Here is a 16,225-nt window from a genome sequence, read left to right on the forward strand (position 1 = left end):
ATATTATATCGAGTAAAAGTCCACCTTCATCGGGTTTTACAGATGGAACAGTAAACAGTACATTATTTATGTATTATTTATTATTATTGTAGAAACCGAAAGTACAAAATGTCTACCTGTTGACATGTATTCTGATTTAATTATACATGTACTTCATCAGGTTCAGATTGATTATGATTGCCGATCATAATTTTACCGAAATAGACTTTATTTTACTTTGGATGTCATTTTAACATTGTAAAATTAAGATTGATAAATGTGTGCGATGAACATGAAAATGCAAAAACACATATACAGGTTAATACTTTTCATACACATTATACATTATCAAGGATTACTCACTCAGTTTTGTTAACATCTAAAACAAGTGGTGGAACTATTTTCAATCCGCATTAAGTCCGACCTTTTATTGATAATAGCCGAGATTTTCCGATTGAAATATATGCTCGTGTACACCGGTCTTACTGACCTGTGTGAAACTACTCTAAGGCAGCACACCACAATAAATGAAGCCACAGCTTCGAATGGCCAGGGAGGATTTCATGGATATAGTGACTATTGTGGATTTAAAAGACTGGTTGTCTTTAAAATGCATTTTCAGCATGAAATTTGTTTTTTTGACATGTAATATGATCACTGGCAAATTCGAAAACATGGTTAGAAATCACATGCTGATAATTATTGATGTCAAGGTCGCCATTGTTTGTAAACATTGCTTTTAAACAGCATGCTCGGTGAAAACAAGTAATTTTACAGGGGGATACAAACTTTCAGCAATAGCAAAAAATCTACAAGGCCAAGCACCTATTTCTTTGTGATATTTTGCATGCATAGGGAGTTGCTAAAGCAGTGACAGAGTTTCTGTAGACCGTATATTTGCAAGTATTTTTTGCCGGAGGGACGAAAAATGTTGTTTTAGGTCTCGGACCACTATAGATTTTTGGCTTTTACGGAATGAATTGGAATTTTTCTAACTGCCTGACTGTTGCACATGGGATGATTTCATTACAGATTTGCAATGTTATGACATATATGTTCTTAACAAAATGTGTTTTCTTTTTCCAGGTTGTGTAGTTTGGGATCAGATTTATCAGACATATTGCTTGTAGGACATTGACGGCAGAAACTTGAAATTTAGTGTGGAGTGCTACCTAAGCATGATGGGAACGCACTACTTTTAACATGGCGGCTCGAACACGTATGCTAGTAGTTCGTCCACTGTTAGTTTTAAACCGAAAGTGAAAGTAGTTTTGAATAGTTGAATAAATAGTAACACAGTCAAACTATTGCACTTGCAATATTAAAATCTGAAAAAAAAAAACAGTGACCCCTTGGAAGCAATAAACGATTTTAATGACTTGAAAAAATAAATTGTATTTTATAAAATAAAATCGTCATCTCTACGCGGACTTCTTTATGTCGGAGTCAATTTTACCCTCATTGGGGATGAGTCGTACGACACAGGTCAATATTTGAGAGATCGGTGTAAATACAATGCATAAGTGTCCGTTATCCTTAAAGGTATTTTTATTTGGAAAATTAAATTCATCGAACTTATGCCCAAAAGTGTGTCTCTCTTAGTGTAGATCTTATGTCGTTAACAGTTTATTTCACAACATAACCAGTATGAAATGGTTACTCATTGGCCAATCACCTGAATCATATGTTGCGTCTGTTGATTTCTGGGAATAAATTATAAATATGTGTTAGTAATAAGTATTTGGTGCGGAAATCAAAAAACTACTTTATTTACATTGTTCTTCCTTTTTCACATTCAGCACTTTTTTCTCCAGGCAATGAGCATCTTACATACCCTACAACTATTTTTTAAGTATATCAAAATTCACGATAAGAAAATATCTGTTCGTTTAATGGGTAAAATGTGCCGTTAAACGAGCGATTGATTGATTATTTTCTTTTAGTAATTTTTCTCAATTTTATCGGTAAGATATTTCCTTATAGGCTAGATATTTTGAAATTAAACCTCAAACTAATTCCTTCAGAAAACTTTTCTTGATAAAATGAAAAACCCAAACCAAGACTAGAGGTAAGTATTATTTCATCATCTTTGTGTTGTATTTACAAAATCTTAAAACTATATTTGTCATTTTATGCACGCAGGCGAAATAGAAGTAGACAAGTTTTGCAGATGACAAATGGTGTAACCTGTTTCCGCGACTTCTAGAAAAAATAAATGCTATTTTCTTTTAAGTAGCTGCCGAAACTTGTTTCAAATGATACATAATAACTAGAATATCATAATACTATTCAAATATTTAATTATATGCATGGTTTATATAAAAAATAATTTGAAACAAAAACGCGGCAAGGTCTTGCATTACTTTTTTTTCTACGGAAGCGGATAAGCGACAAAAGTCGACATTTTTTCACTTTCTGTAACAATTGTATTTTTTGAGAGTTTTGTGTAGCATTGCCTTGTTTTTAGCATCAGATCAGTTTTTTCACACCATTTTTAATATATTGCATATGCCACATTTCGATAAATAGTGCTCACTTGTTATCTACATATTGTTTTAAAAAGCAATGTATCACGAATTATACACTACTATGATGTTATATACATTTTCTTTTCTTTTAGTGGAGAAACGCCTAAATTCATCATTTGTATGCTCTCAGACGATCAACCAATAGCAAAACTAGGACTTACTAAAGCCAGCCTAAATAAGGGTAAATCAAATAATTTGCATTTTCATTACAAATAGATATTAGAGTAATTAAGGGTTTTAACAAATTGCATACTTTTTGTTTTATCACATTTGATTCCCTTTTTTATACCCCGCAGAACAAAGTTGTAAGGGGGGTATACTGGAATCAGCTTGTCCGTCCGTCCGGCCGTCCGTCCGTCCGTCGGTTTTTTCTTGTCCGCCCAATAACTTAAGATTCCTTTGACCCTTAGTCTTCATATTTGGCATGGAGGTTAGTCATGATTAGTAGATGGCCCCTATTGATTTTGAGGTCACTAGGTCAAAGGTCAAGGTCACAGGGGCCTTGACTTCAAAAAGCTTGTCCGCCCAATAACTTAAGATTCCTTTGACCCTTAGTCTTAATATTTGGCATGGAGGTTAGTCATGATTAGAAAATGACCCCTATTGATTTTGAGGTCACTAGGTCAAAGGTCAAGGTCACAGGGGCCTTGACTTCAAAAAGCTTGTCCGCCCAATAACTTAAGATTCCTTTGACCCTTAGTCTTCATATTTGGCATGGAGGTTAGTCATGATCAGTAGATGACCCCTATTGATTTTGAGGTCACTAGGTCAAAGGTCAAGGTCACAGGGGCCTTGACTTCAAAAAGCTTGTCCGCCCAATAACTTAAGATTCCTTTGACCTACAGTCTTCATATTTGGCATGGAGGTTAGTCATGATTAGTAAATGACCCCTATTGATTTTGAGGTCACCAGGTTAAAGGTCAAGGTCACAGGGACTTTGACTTTAAAAAGTTTGTCTGCCCAATAACTTTAGATTCCTTTGACCCACAGTCTTCATATTTGGCATGGATGTTGATCATGATAAGTAGATGACCCCTTTTGATTTTGAGGTCCATGGATCAAAGGTCAAGGTCATAGGGACTTTGACTTCAAAAAGTTTGTCTACCCATTAACTTAAGATTCCTTTGACCCACAGTCTTCATATTTGGTATGGATATTGATCATGACTATAAGGTGACCCCTATTGATTTTGAGGTCACTGGGTCAAAGGTCAAGGTCACAGGGACCTTGACAAAAAAAAGCTTTTCTTCTCAATTGTTAAAGAATGTCCTGTCCGCAATGTATTGATTTTGACATTTTCACATTTGAAGCATGTAGAATACATAACTTAGCAATGCACTGTCTTAGTAACCTCAGATTTGGCAGGGAGGTTGTCCTTGAGCTCTAAATGGCCACTGTTGATTCTGACAAAGTGGTATGCGGGGGTATTCAAGCCATGATAGTGGCAGTTCTAGTTAATTCATCTGTAATTAATATTCAGATTAAATCTTATTTTAATTAAATGTCAATATGTTTAACTAGTTGTTTTTTTTCCAGGTGATAAGTTGTTTGTTGTTCCTTGAAATGTCGTTCATCTAGAATGTAGACGGACCAACTGTCATCCAAATCAAAAAAGACAAACTAGAACTGAAACAGAGTTACCTCAAAATAGAGAAAAACAGAATCCCTAAAGAAAGTCCACCACAACAAAATTGAAAATGTTGCAGGCTCGGTTTGGTTGAGCCTGTTTATAACCAAGAACCCGACACAAATCTTAAAACATTTTTGATTTTGAAAAGAATTTCTTATTTTGCGGGTCTTATGCTAAAATCGGGGCAGGAAATAAACGGGGATTTGATACATACCCGGTAAGAACATTTGACTTTCAAAATACAATAAGAGACGTATGTACTAAGAGACAGGATGATTGGGGAAATACAGTGTTGGGACGAATTGAATATGCACAAGATCTGCCGGCTGTTGAGGCACGATACCATCAATTATGCAGTTCAAACTTTAGATCTGGATACAACATTCCTAAACAATACCAAGCACCTGAATTTGTTAACAGTAAAGCTAAAAAAGGCAGACCGACCAAACCTTGTGCTGAAAGTGCTTTCTTTAAAATAATTGAAGATTTTGAAAATAATGTGAATGATCAAACAACTATATCAGATCTTGTTGATAAAATGAGGGAACTTTGTGGAGACAATGCTTACAGTACTGTTTATATGAAGAAAAGGGTAATTGAGCATTTTGGTGGAAGGGTAACAGTAACTGAATTTAATGGAAAGCATAATGTTATCACATTCAAAAGCAATGCTGATGCCATTTTACATGCATTTTACCGAAGAAATGGAACAAATGATAGTGAATCAGAAAAAAGAATGATAATCAAAACTGCAGCAAAACTTATTTTCAACGACATTAAATCAGATAAATATCAAAAAGAAATATATCCCAGCTCATCAGAAGTAATGTCGTCTGATTTTAATATGAAATTCTTACCCAACAGCCTTCAGCTCCTGTTAATAGAATTAGTAAGCAGTAAAAAATCTGAAAAAAAGATATGTTCTATAGGTCAGGCTATTATACAGGCTGCTATACCAAAAGGAGTTATTGCACCCCTGCAAATAGGTTTGGGCGTACAGCTGCATCATCAGTTTGGGTCAAAATTTCTTATAGAAACACTCCATACTCTTGGATTTTGTTCCTCATATCATGAAGTTCAAAAGTTTGAAACTAGTGCAGCTTCTGTTTATGGAACCACTATACAAAAATCGAGTGATCAATTCATGCAATTTGTAGCAGACAATGTTGATCACAACACGGGGACACTTGACGGTTTCAATACATTTCACGGCATGGGTATTATTGCAGCAGTAACTCCAGTAATTGAAAATAAGCGTGCCATTCCTAGAGTAACTACAACTAATGAAGACCTCATAGCTGTTGGGAAAATAAATATTCATCAGTATAAACAAACATTAAACACCATGGAGCTATTGAAATTTAAGAAACTTGTAGATGTATATGACACTTATCAACCTCCAAAAGGTTTGGACTTCCTTATTCAATTAGCACGTCCACTTCGTCTTCAATCTCCTGGGTGGTCAGGAATCATGCAAATGGTACAAAGTGGTAATCACCCCGGAAAATCTTCGGTTATTTTCATGCCAATGATCGACATCAGTCCAGGTGATATGTCATGCATATACTCAACTCTAAAATTTGTAGCACTTCAGTGTCGCAGTCATAGCACAACACAAGTTATCACGTTTGACCAACCATTGTACTGGAAAGCGTTAAACATTATTATGAATGAATCCGAAGAAAGTGAGATAAAGAATGTTGTTGTTAGACTAGGTGGATTTCATACTGAAATGAGCTTTTTGGGAAGCATTGGAAGACTAATGGAAAACTCTGGACTTGCAGAAATACTCGGGACTATTTATGCTGCAAACACAGTTGGACATATGCTCACCGGGAAGGCAGTAAGTAGAGCCGTGAGAGGGCACTTCCTTGTGCATGATGTTCTTTACACCCTATTGATTGAGAAGGCATTCCCCCAACTTCAACAAGACAATAGTGATGATAATAATAATAACGAACCCATTGATGAGTTTATCCCAAATGCTAATTCTGTAGATGTTGACACTGTGAGAGAATTGTTTGAAAAGGTTTTGTCAAAAGAGTTATTGCCTGATGAAGTAAATGAGAACCACCTTATTAAAACATGCACTTTGAATTCCAAAATGCAAAGAAGGCGTATAAAGATTGCAGAACTGCACAACTTTGGTTGCAATATATAGACATGGTGGACATTCTAAAACGATTTATAGCCGCTGAAAGAATGGGGAACTGGAATGGCCACCTTACTGAAATCAGACGAACCTAGTTTAAATATTGAAACTGGGGCTGTTGCCGATGCCAATGTGAATGTAGACAAAGCGAAACTGATTGGTCAAACAATTTTAAATGAAATGGAAAACCAAAATGTGTCTGAGTATACTTTCAAACGTACAAATCAAGCAGTAACTCTTGGTACAAAAAACAGTCTAAAGATTAATGGTGAAGAAATCCATATTGATCCCCAGTTACTTTTTCAACGTTTAGTTATAGTGTCCGACAGCTCCTTGGAAAACATTGAGGAAATTTTTGAATATGAACTCTGTGCTAATCCGTCTGCTTTATTTGATTCTTCTGGGCTTTTAAGAGAAGCACAAAAGCCTAACTTGACAAATGCAATTTGGGAACTTGGGGTTTGTGGTGTTGATAGTATAGCGGAGCATAATCCATACTATGTTTTAGATGGAGGGTCTCTTGTGCATAGAATACCTTGGAACTATGGAGAATCCTTTGACCAAATATGTTCGAAATATGTAAATCTTGTTGAGAGAAATTACGGCCAAGCGCATGTCATTTTCGATGGGTACAGCAGTGGGCCTTCAATAAAAGATGTTACGCATTTACGGCAAGCAAAAGGGGTTATTGGTACGAAAATAAATTTTGATGGGAGAAATCCATTCATAACAAAAAAGGAAACTTTTCTGACCAATCATGAAAACAAGCAAAATTTTATCAACCTACTCGGATATTATCTCAAAGAAAAGAATTGTGTGGTACGGAATGCTACAGATGATGCTGATCTTTTAGTAGCTCTTACTGCAGTAGAATTAGCTGCGGAAAAACCTGTTGTTGTTGTTGGGGAAGACACGGATATACTTGTCCTTCTTTGCTACCATTCAGATACACATAATAAAAATATTTATTATAAATCCGACGCCAGAAATACATTAAAAAAGAAAAAAATATGGGACATATTGAAAACAAAAGCAGTGTTGGGAGCTGAAAATTGTCGACATTTGCCATTTGCACATGCGTTCACCGGTTGTGATACAACATCGCGAATATACGGTATAGGAAAAGGCATTTTCTTGAAAAAATTAATCAATGACGTCGAGTTAAAAGAACAAGCTGAAGTGTTTTCTCGTGCATCATCACATGCTACTGTTGAAGCTGCTGGAGAAAAAACCATGGTTAATATATATAATGGTACGAAACATGAAGGCTTAAACAAATTACGATATCAAACATTTGTACACAAGATAGCTAACAGTACAACTTTTGTACAGGTACAGACTCTTCCTCCGACTAAAGCAGCATCGAAATACCATAGTTTCAGAGTGTACATGCAAACACAGACATGGATAGGCAATAATATCAATCGAGCGGATTGATATTATTGGGTTGGCTGAAAAAAAAAGATAATAAATTATCCCCAATAAAACATATTTACCTGCAGCACCGGAACGACTGTTAAAGATAATTAAATGTAGCTGTAAAGCAAATTGTAACACTAAACGGTGTACATATCGCAAACACGGACGATGCTCTGCCAGCTGTGGTGAATGCAAAGAAATAAACTGTAGTAATGTGGAAACATTCGAAGAGGACTTAAATGAGTAATTGTGCATAAACCAATACTTATTACAAAGACTGATAGCTGTAATTGCAATCTATATTTTAGTGTTTCCTACATAATAGATATATTATAATTCAGTTTTTATATTGGATTAAAAATTGTATCCTGTTTTAGTTTGTGTTGCCTAAAATGCTTTTTAAATCCGTTTTTTACCATAACTGTTAATTTTGAATGTAAGAAACGTTTAAGAATAAGCATAACATACATTACAAATGCTTTAATTATAGTGGATGAAAAATGGGCCAAATAATTTAGTTGAGACAGTTATAAGCTGAAGTGTATATACTACCCGAAATAAGGTGGGTCGGTACATTTATATCTTATTTTTTTCTCTTAAAGGTAATAATATACAGTCGACATTGTATTAAGAGACCACTCAAGGGACTGCCAAAAAGTGGTCTCTTAATAGAGTGGTCTCTCAATAGAATTCTGGAAAATTCGAGACTTTTTTATATATCAAGTCATAGATATGATAACATCTTTTTTATAAACACAAAAACTGTACAATATTATGTATGTATTACAGTTTCATAATAACATTTATGCCTTTTTTTAAAAAAGTTATCAATATGTGTTTGTTTTTTAGTAGAAATTTGTGTACAAATGTGATCTACGCTCATAATACTAACATGTCATTTTGACCATGAAACAAAGCATATTGTCTTATATTGTTAATATGTTCATGCACATCTCCTGCTGAACAAACATTCAAATCATAAGCCACAGCTCCAGATAATTTTTCATGCAATGAGTTTTAAACTTTTTGATTTTTTTCATGCAAAAAGTTTTCACACTACCCCGATTTCAAATTCAATAAGGTTTTTAGAGATCTGGGATTTTTTGTCTTTTTTTTTGTCGAAGGGTCATATTTAATGGGGTACTACACGTATTTCATAAAGCATCAGATAAGCATCTACACCATCAGCAACGAAAGTAATGTTTAGTTCACTACGTTTCACGGTTTTATTTCGACTACAAACGATGAAATTTGCTTTTAACTCAGACTCAATTCCATGCGCGATTTCCTCATTCAATTTATCGGTCTTTACTCTTATTAGTTGTCTGTTATTTTCGCTCGTTCCGGCGTCATTTTCGATTTGATTTTCTGGAAGGGAGATCACTCTGAGCACATGCGGTGTTGTGATACGTTATTGCTCTGACAAAATATGTCATAATAAATGTTACGATCGGAAAACTGTTTCTTTCTTCCCGATTTTGAAACGATTGCAATTATTATTCAATTCGTTTTTAAACGACAATTATTTGTAACGGTCGTTTAAGAGATACTTTAAAACCAAACACCATATAATTTGTTTGTTTGTTGTACACATCAAACCTACTCGCTGATTACTCAGGTGAGAATGCCCGTAGGCCGATTGTTTGTCACGGCCGTTTAATAGATACTTTAACACTTAATTTTGTACATTTGGGCCGACATTTAGTGGCCGCTGGCCGCGATATAAAATCGTCGTTTAATGGAATTAACTTATATAGTAAAAATCATTGGGAGGGATTTTATGCGGCCGCTTAATAAAAAAGTCGTTTAATGAAGGTGGACGCAAGTACGATGCCGACTGTATTTCTTTTAAGTCATTTGGTATTCGCATCAATGTTTTGATATCTCTATGGACACATATTACGAGATTTTATATCAAACATGTGTTTCTTATTGTTGTAAAATCCCGTATATTTCATAAAAGTGATATTTTTAGGTTTCAATTTTTTTTAAAGAGAGCTTAATAAAAGTTGATTTTTTTTCAAGTTTGGCTCGTGTATTTTTTGAGGACTTTTTTTCTGTAGCTCAATACACAGAACTGGCAATGAAAAAGCAGCAAATAGATTTTCTGAAGGAATTTGTTTAAGGTTTGACTCCTATTTCTGCTAAAAAAACTGAACTATTATAATATATTTATAATATATTTCAGTAGTTATATCTAATTTCTATATGTAATTCTGGAAACAAAGTGATCCCAAGGAAGCATTAATCACAACAAAATAACATAAAAATTGCAGACTCCGTTTGATTGAGTCTGTACATGAGGGATAATGAATAAGTGCAACATCCCTCACGCCCCCTAGCACCGGCTTGAGTGGTACTCAATTCTCAACACTTTATAGTGTTGGCATCAATGATCCCGAAGGACCAGAAAATATAACAACACTGAAGTGAAGTACGTGGCAACTTTTTACGGCTGCCACACGGCACTGTAAGCACATGTTTTGAATGATATCAGAACAGTGTAAGCAAATTTTCGAACGAAGAACGATGCAGGTTTGGAACATTAACATTGATAACAAATTGATAATTGGTACAATAACAAAACATAGATAAAATGTAAGGTAAAAACCCAGATGAAATGATATATTCAATGCCTTCAATGGTCCTACACTGGAACAAGTACTTTTGATGCCGGAAAGATACTTAGTTACTTAGAAAGTTCAGATATTCCAAAGAAAAGATATAATGAACTATAAAGATCCAAAGATTCCTCATACATTCTTACATGAAGTAGTAGTAATGCATTTAAACGATTGTATCACGTTTAGAAAGTAACATTTAATGAAATTATATATACAGAGAGACAAAGAATCTTTGAAAGAAAGTCCAAAAAACGGTAAAATTTAAAATGTCGTAGTTCGGTATGTAAATCCATCTTCAATTTGTCATTATTTTTATCTTTATTGTTGCAGAAGAGGAAACATATTTGAGCCGCGTCACGACAAAACCAACATAATGGGTTTGCGACCAGCATGGATCCAGACCATCCTGCGCATCCGCGCAGTCTGATCAGGATCCATGCTGTTCGCTATCAGTTTCTCTACTTGTAATAGAGTTGGTAAGCGAACAAAAGAAATCATAATCGCAAACAATGGATGAAAATGGCTAACCTCGAGTAAGTCGCCAAAGCAAAATCAGTGGTCAAAACAACCCCACCTGTTGGAGCTGCGAGACACATAGACTCCAGCTTTTCCAACCCATTTAGTCGCCTTTTACAATCACTAAGGGATAAACGAAGGTTGCAATTCTTTTGCCCGCAAACCCTCAGCCACAAGTGGCATTACACAAAAAGATGAAATGCTGAACTCTGATATTTCAATACAAATACACAATTCCTAAATCTTTTTTATAAAAGTTGTATAAATCCATTTTCTACTCGCAAGCATAAAGGGAATGCTTACCAATATTTTCTACGAACGTAGATCCAGTTAACTTGTTATTTGTTTTATAGTTTTATTTGTTCGAAATATCATTTTGAATGTTGATTATCAATCTCAATATTTAAGCAATTAGTAGAAATTTCAAGGTAAATGTTTTAGGATGTGGCGACTAGTGGCAGAATGGCATTGTTATGAAAAAAAAAATAGATAATAGACCAGCTATTATGTAAGAATAACTTTAAATGAGAATTTAACTTAACATCATCAATTTGTGTTTATATGCCTGTTTAAATTACTAATTATATCGAACGTTCGCTAGAAATTGGCGAAACTTGTAAACTCTCATTTGATGGGGAAAATGTCACCGAATAACACAACGTAAATTTGTAAGTAACCAATTACAGAAGATACATCAGTACCTTTAATGTCCTTAGGGTTTTGAAATAATTATCTTAACTTAGTTTCACGAAATACATGCGATCTAATTTGTTTTGAGAAAAGAAATACTGTACATATTGAAATGTTGGTATCGGTAATTGTTCTTTCTTTATATAGTTCATACAATCATTTTTCTATGTCACTATAATAAAAGATTCAATTTTCTCCGTGTGAAGTTCCTTGAAAGGTTCAGGCACCATAATTGCAGCCGCCGTTTATATCTGCTTGATCGTAAGAGGTGACTAATTGGGTTCAGATAACTGAAGTCTATTAATCTCTTAGCTCCAGCAGGGTGGTGATTTTGACCCCTGGCCCCGTGTTCAAAAAGAAAAGATCAGGACCAAATGATCCTGATTTTATTTCCATTGTTTCATAAAACTAAAACTAATCGTATTTTTCTAGAATTAAATTGTACATATTGGAAATGTAAAAATTGCTGATTTGCAAACAAAGCAAACTATTTTGTGATAAAACCAAAGAATAATAAAACAAATACAAACATTATCTGATCAAAACAAGGATCAATTTTAGGATCAAGATCAATATAAGGATCACCTGTAAAGCCTGTATCTTGCAAAATAACAATAAAGTTATTCTTATATTACATAAACATGCTATTTTAAGTCCAGTTTTATCAAGTTAATGTTAAATATTTAATTCATAATGTTAAACAATGGAGAATATTTTAGTTTTTAAATTTGATCCTGATCTTGATCCTGATTATTAAATCTTTGTGAAAACGGGGCCTGGTGTTGGTTTAAGTTTGTAACACCCAAGGTTAGCCTAAAATCATTTTTCCTCTGTCAGTGATTTGTTGGTGCGCATTTAAACCAACAAAACCAACAAATTACTGACTATCTTGAAAATGAATAAGATGAGTGATAAAGTTTAACATTAAAAGTATAGCTTCAATTAAGTGAAAAGTTACATGAAAAAAGTCATTAATTTTCCTATCAGTCTGCTATGATGTACTTGAGAATAGCACATTTTCATTATATACAAATTTCACACGTCTTCTCAAATCATAAATTTATGACTGGAAAACTAAGACAAAAACTGAGTTAAAACAATACTTTTCTATTAATTCATTAATTGCAAACTGTACTATATTACTTTATATTATTCTGCTCTAAGTATTTCAGACTTTTGAAAGCGTATCAAAAATGAATGACCAGGTATTTAATCATTTTGGCATTTTATACAGTACTGTCTCAGACCACCAAACGCCACAGCGGCGCAGCTCATTACCTGAAGTACGTTGAAAACTTTATATTACAACAAAGTGCCTCATACAAAAACGGACTTTGTCTAAAATTTGCCGGAGCTTGGTTTAAAACCTAAAAAAATGTCATGCTAAAATTTCACGTCATTTGAACATTGGATTATTGTGAAATCATGTTAAACGGTTTGTAGTTGCAACTTTTATTTATTCGAAAATGTTACCATTAAGGCATCGTAGATAAGCTTTTGCGCATGAGTAACTAATTGTCTTAATTATCGTTATTATAACGAAAGTATCTACATGCATATACAAAATAAGTAATAGTGAAGTACCATGTTTTTGGTTTTCATGTTTCCATATAATTCCTTTGCAGTTATTCCTCACAAAAAGTAAAGTTAAGACGCACTTATTGACAATTATTTCAAAGACGTACGTTATGACATTGATAAAACCTTTGTAACTTTATTGCAAATTGTATGTTTGCATGTCACGATCAATTAAGTTAAGAATAATGGCAAAGGCCTCAGTTTAGATCTAAAGTCCGTCTTTTTAATATTTATATAAATGTATGGATGTTGAACTTAAAACAATACATTGAGACTATCTGATTATAACAATACATATAAATTATACAATTCATATAATGATTTATTGATAATCAATTCTGTTGATTTAATGTGTCAATCATTTGACCTAAAATAATCACCATTCAAAACTACATATAGCTAAGTATTGCATAATTTATTATTGCATTGTACGTTCTACAATGTTTAAGATAATTGAAAACATAAAATATTCAATGACAACTGCATTGTTTTATATCAAACATATCTAAAAAAGGGATCCTATTAACAAACGAAATCGTTATTTAGTTTTCTTTAGTGTGTTTTAAGCTGTTATTTGAGCTCTAAACTTTCAAGAAAAACCTATGTAAATTTGACTAATGGATTCAATTCATTGTCTTAAAAGGCAATTCGTTTCTCATAGGCATTGATTGAAGACGTTACAGACACATAATTAAAGTCATTCAAACATGAATATTGCCACTCAATCGTTGTTGACACGTAGGACGTAAATTTACATTTCCATTAAGGAGGATATTTGCGATAAGTGTTTCAATTTGTTTCCGAAAGTTTTCAGCTTTAGTAAAGCCGTATAGGATGAATGTAAAATTGCATTACACATTTTATATATGTGTTCGAATTGAACAATTTGTACAGTGATGTTCTAAAAAAATATTGACCTCTAAAAAATCATTCTTTTTTATTAGATTTAGAATGTTTGTGAAAAACGCTTTTTGGTTATTATTTCGTTAAAATAATTTTCATTTATATACTTTTAATCTCGGTCTAAATTTAAATAGAATAAAACATCAAGTTAAGCCTAACCTGTTGGAGTAAACCAACAAGTGCAGGCCAAGATAAGCCCGCATATACAATGCTCATTATTAGGTCAGTACTTACTTTGACATTTTTCTTAGAAGTAATTATAGGTTTGTCAAGATTAAAACACAATCTTTAAGTCCATTTTAGATATTTATCTAGTATGGAAAATACAAAGTATGATAATTTGATCATGACATGTTGTGTTCAAATTTTTAAAGTAAACTGATTATTGAATATGTAGAGTAATAATATCATCTGAAAAAAGTAAGAGTAAAATATATATGTACCATGGGTATAACATGAATGCAATGAAACAAAATATATTACTTTTATTGTATGTACGTCTAGAAAATCAACGTTAATGTATGTCCTGGCGAAATGTTTCTTTCCGTCCTGACAATATGCGACTTTCTATGTTTTCTTTTGTCAGTACAACCGTTCATAATCCTTAATGTTTGATGTTAAATTCGCTGAAAGGGCTCAGATAAGTTCATCATCTTTTTCCCTTCATCTTTCTTTATTAAGTTATTTCCTCTGGAATATGTGAATATCGGCTAATTGTTTCATTATCGGCGAATAACATTTCAGCACCTTGTTCATTAATTACATCTGTTTCTTTTCAATAGACTAAGTATTGCCAATATACATACTGAACATCGGCTTAAAATGATAAAAAATGATGGTCATTCTTTATCTTTGTACCATTCACTTAAGTATCAAAATAGTTTCCGTCTATAAAGAATTATTTTCACTTGTTTATTGCACTTTTCTTGTTATTGAAACGTCTCAAAATGAATATCATAATAATATTTCTCTTTGAATGTTTCATTTTATGCAGTCAATATATGAAACAGTTAAAAGTGTTCCCAATTTAAAAATAAACACCCTATTCTATTAATCTAAATTGCTAAAAACATATCAGCTTATCGATTTAGCCTTTTTAAAGTTTATGTTTAGATATTAAGGTCTTGGAATTATTTACAATCAAATATTGTATTAACCGTCATTTATATAAGAAAAAAGAGTTAATTGCATCCAAATTTGTAATGAAACCTGTACTGATGTTTGCAAATTCAGTGTACCAAAAAATTGCGACAATTATGCAAACTTTAAAATGATAATATGGTTCAATATAAATATAACCTGTTTTCTTCAGAATTCATTTATTTCTTTTACTTACGGTTTTTAGTAAACCCAACATTTCAAGTATACCTAGCGTTTTTAATAACAATAGTACGAAATAATATTCAGTTTACTACATTTCACAATGCATAAGAAACCACAAAAAAGGGAAAATAATAACTAAGTAAAAAAAAATATAAAAAAATAAGTATTTGATAATAAAAACACTGAATCATTTATTGAAATTGATGATTTGGATATTTCAGCTGTTGAGGATGGAATTCCTCTAAATAGGGCTAGGAGGCATGGGAAATGTTGCACCTTTCAATATCGTCAATTATTATGACAATGCAGCTGCTGAAAAATTGTTGGCTGGTAGATGTATAAACGTTGGATAATCTTTCCTAGACACCTTTTCCGCCATACCTTCAATTTCATCTTATTCTCATTTTACAGAAAAGTTTATCTGACGTCAATATGCCATATTTCTTAATTAAATATTATTTTTATTAGCCATTCACTGCCATTTTCCAGCGTCTGCAAGATGGAACCAAACACATCTTAAGATAAGGAAATATCAAATTCTGGTAAAGGAAACAAATCTCAAGGGTAAAAGTTAATAAAGAAAGGGTAAAAGTAAATAAAGAAAGTTTATGTCTCATAAAGTGCCTTGGTAAGTTTTAATATAAAAGTGAAAATATTGAATCATTTCAAGTTTTGATGAAACGAACATCATTATAGCATTTAATTTAGAAATACCATGACAATATAAAGCCGGCATTTAATTTTTATTGCTTTTACATTAAATTTATCTCTCAGTTTGCTCAATAAATTTATGGAAATGTTCCAATTCATATAATTGATATATATCTGTTAGCTTAATGTCGCACTTTATGACTTGTGTCAGATTCTTTTTAAACCAATAAAT

At 33.0% G+C, this 16,225-nt stretch overlaps 1 protein-coding gene across 1 annotated transcript; it reads left to right on the forward strand.

The window, feature by feature from the left end:
• Positions 1-347: 347 nt before the first annotated feature.
• Positions 348-7,791, forward strand: LOC132754090 (uncharacterized). Its single transcript, XM_060744685.1, has 2 exons — positions 348-2,688; positions 4,044-7,791. Exon 2 carries the CDS (start codon positions 4,676-4,678, stop codon positions 6,296-6,298), a length of 1,623 nt encoding a protein of 540 aa, XP_060600668.1. The 5' UTR covers positions 348-2,688; positions 4,044-4,675; the 3' UTR covers positions 6,299-7,791.
• The last annotated feature ends 8,434 nt before the right edge of the window (positions 7,792-16,225 follow it).

The sequence above is a fragment of the Ruditapes philippinarum genome, unplaced genomic scaffold, assembly GCF_026571515.1.
Source record: "Ruditapes philippinarum isolate M1 unplaced genomic scaffold, ASM2657151v2 ctg14249_1_1_1_1, whole genome shotgun sequence".
Classification (NCBI taxonomy): domain Eukaryota; kingdom Metazoa; phylum Mollusca; class Bivalvia; order Venerida; family Veneridae; genus Ruditapes; species Ruditapes philippinarum.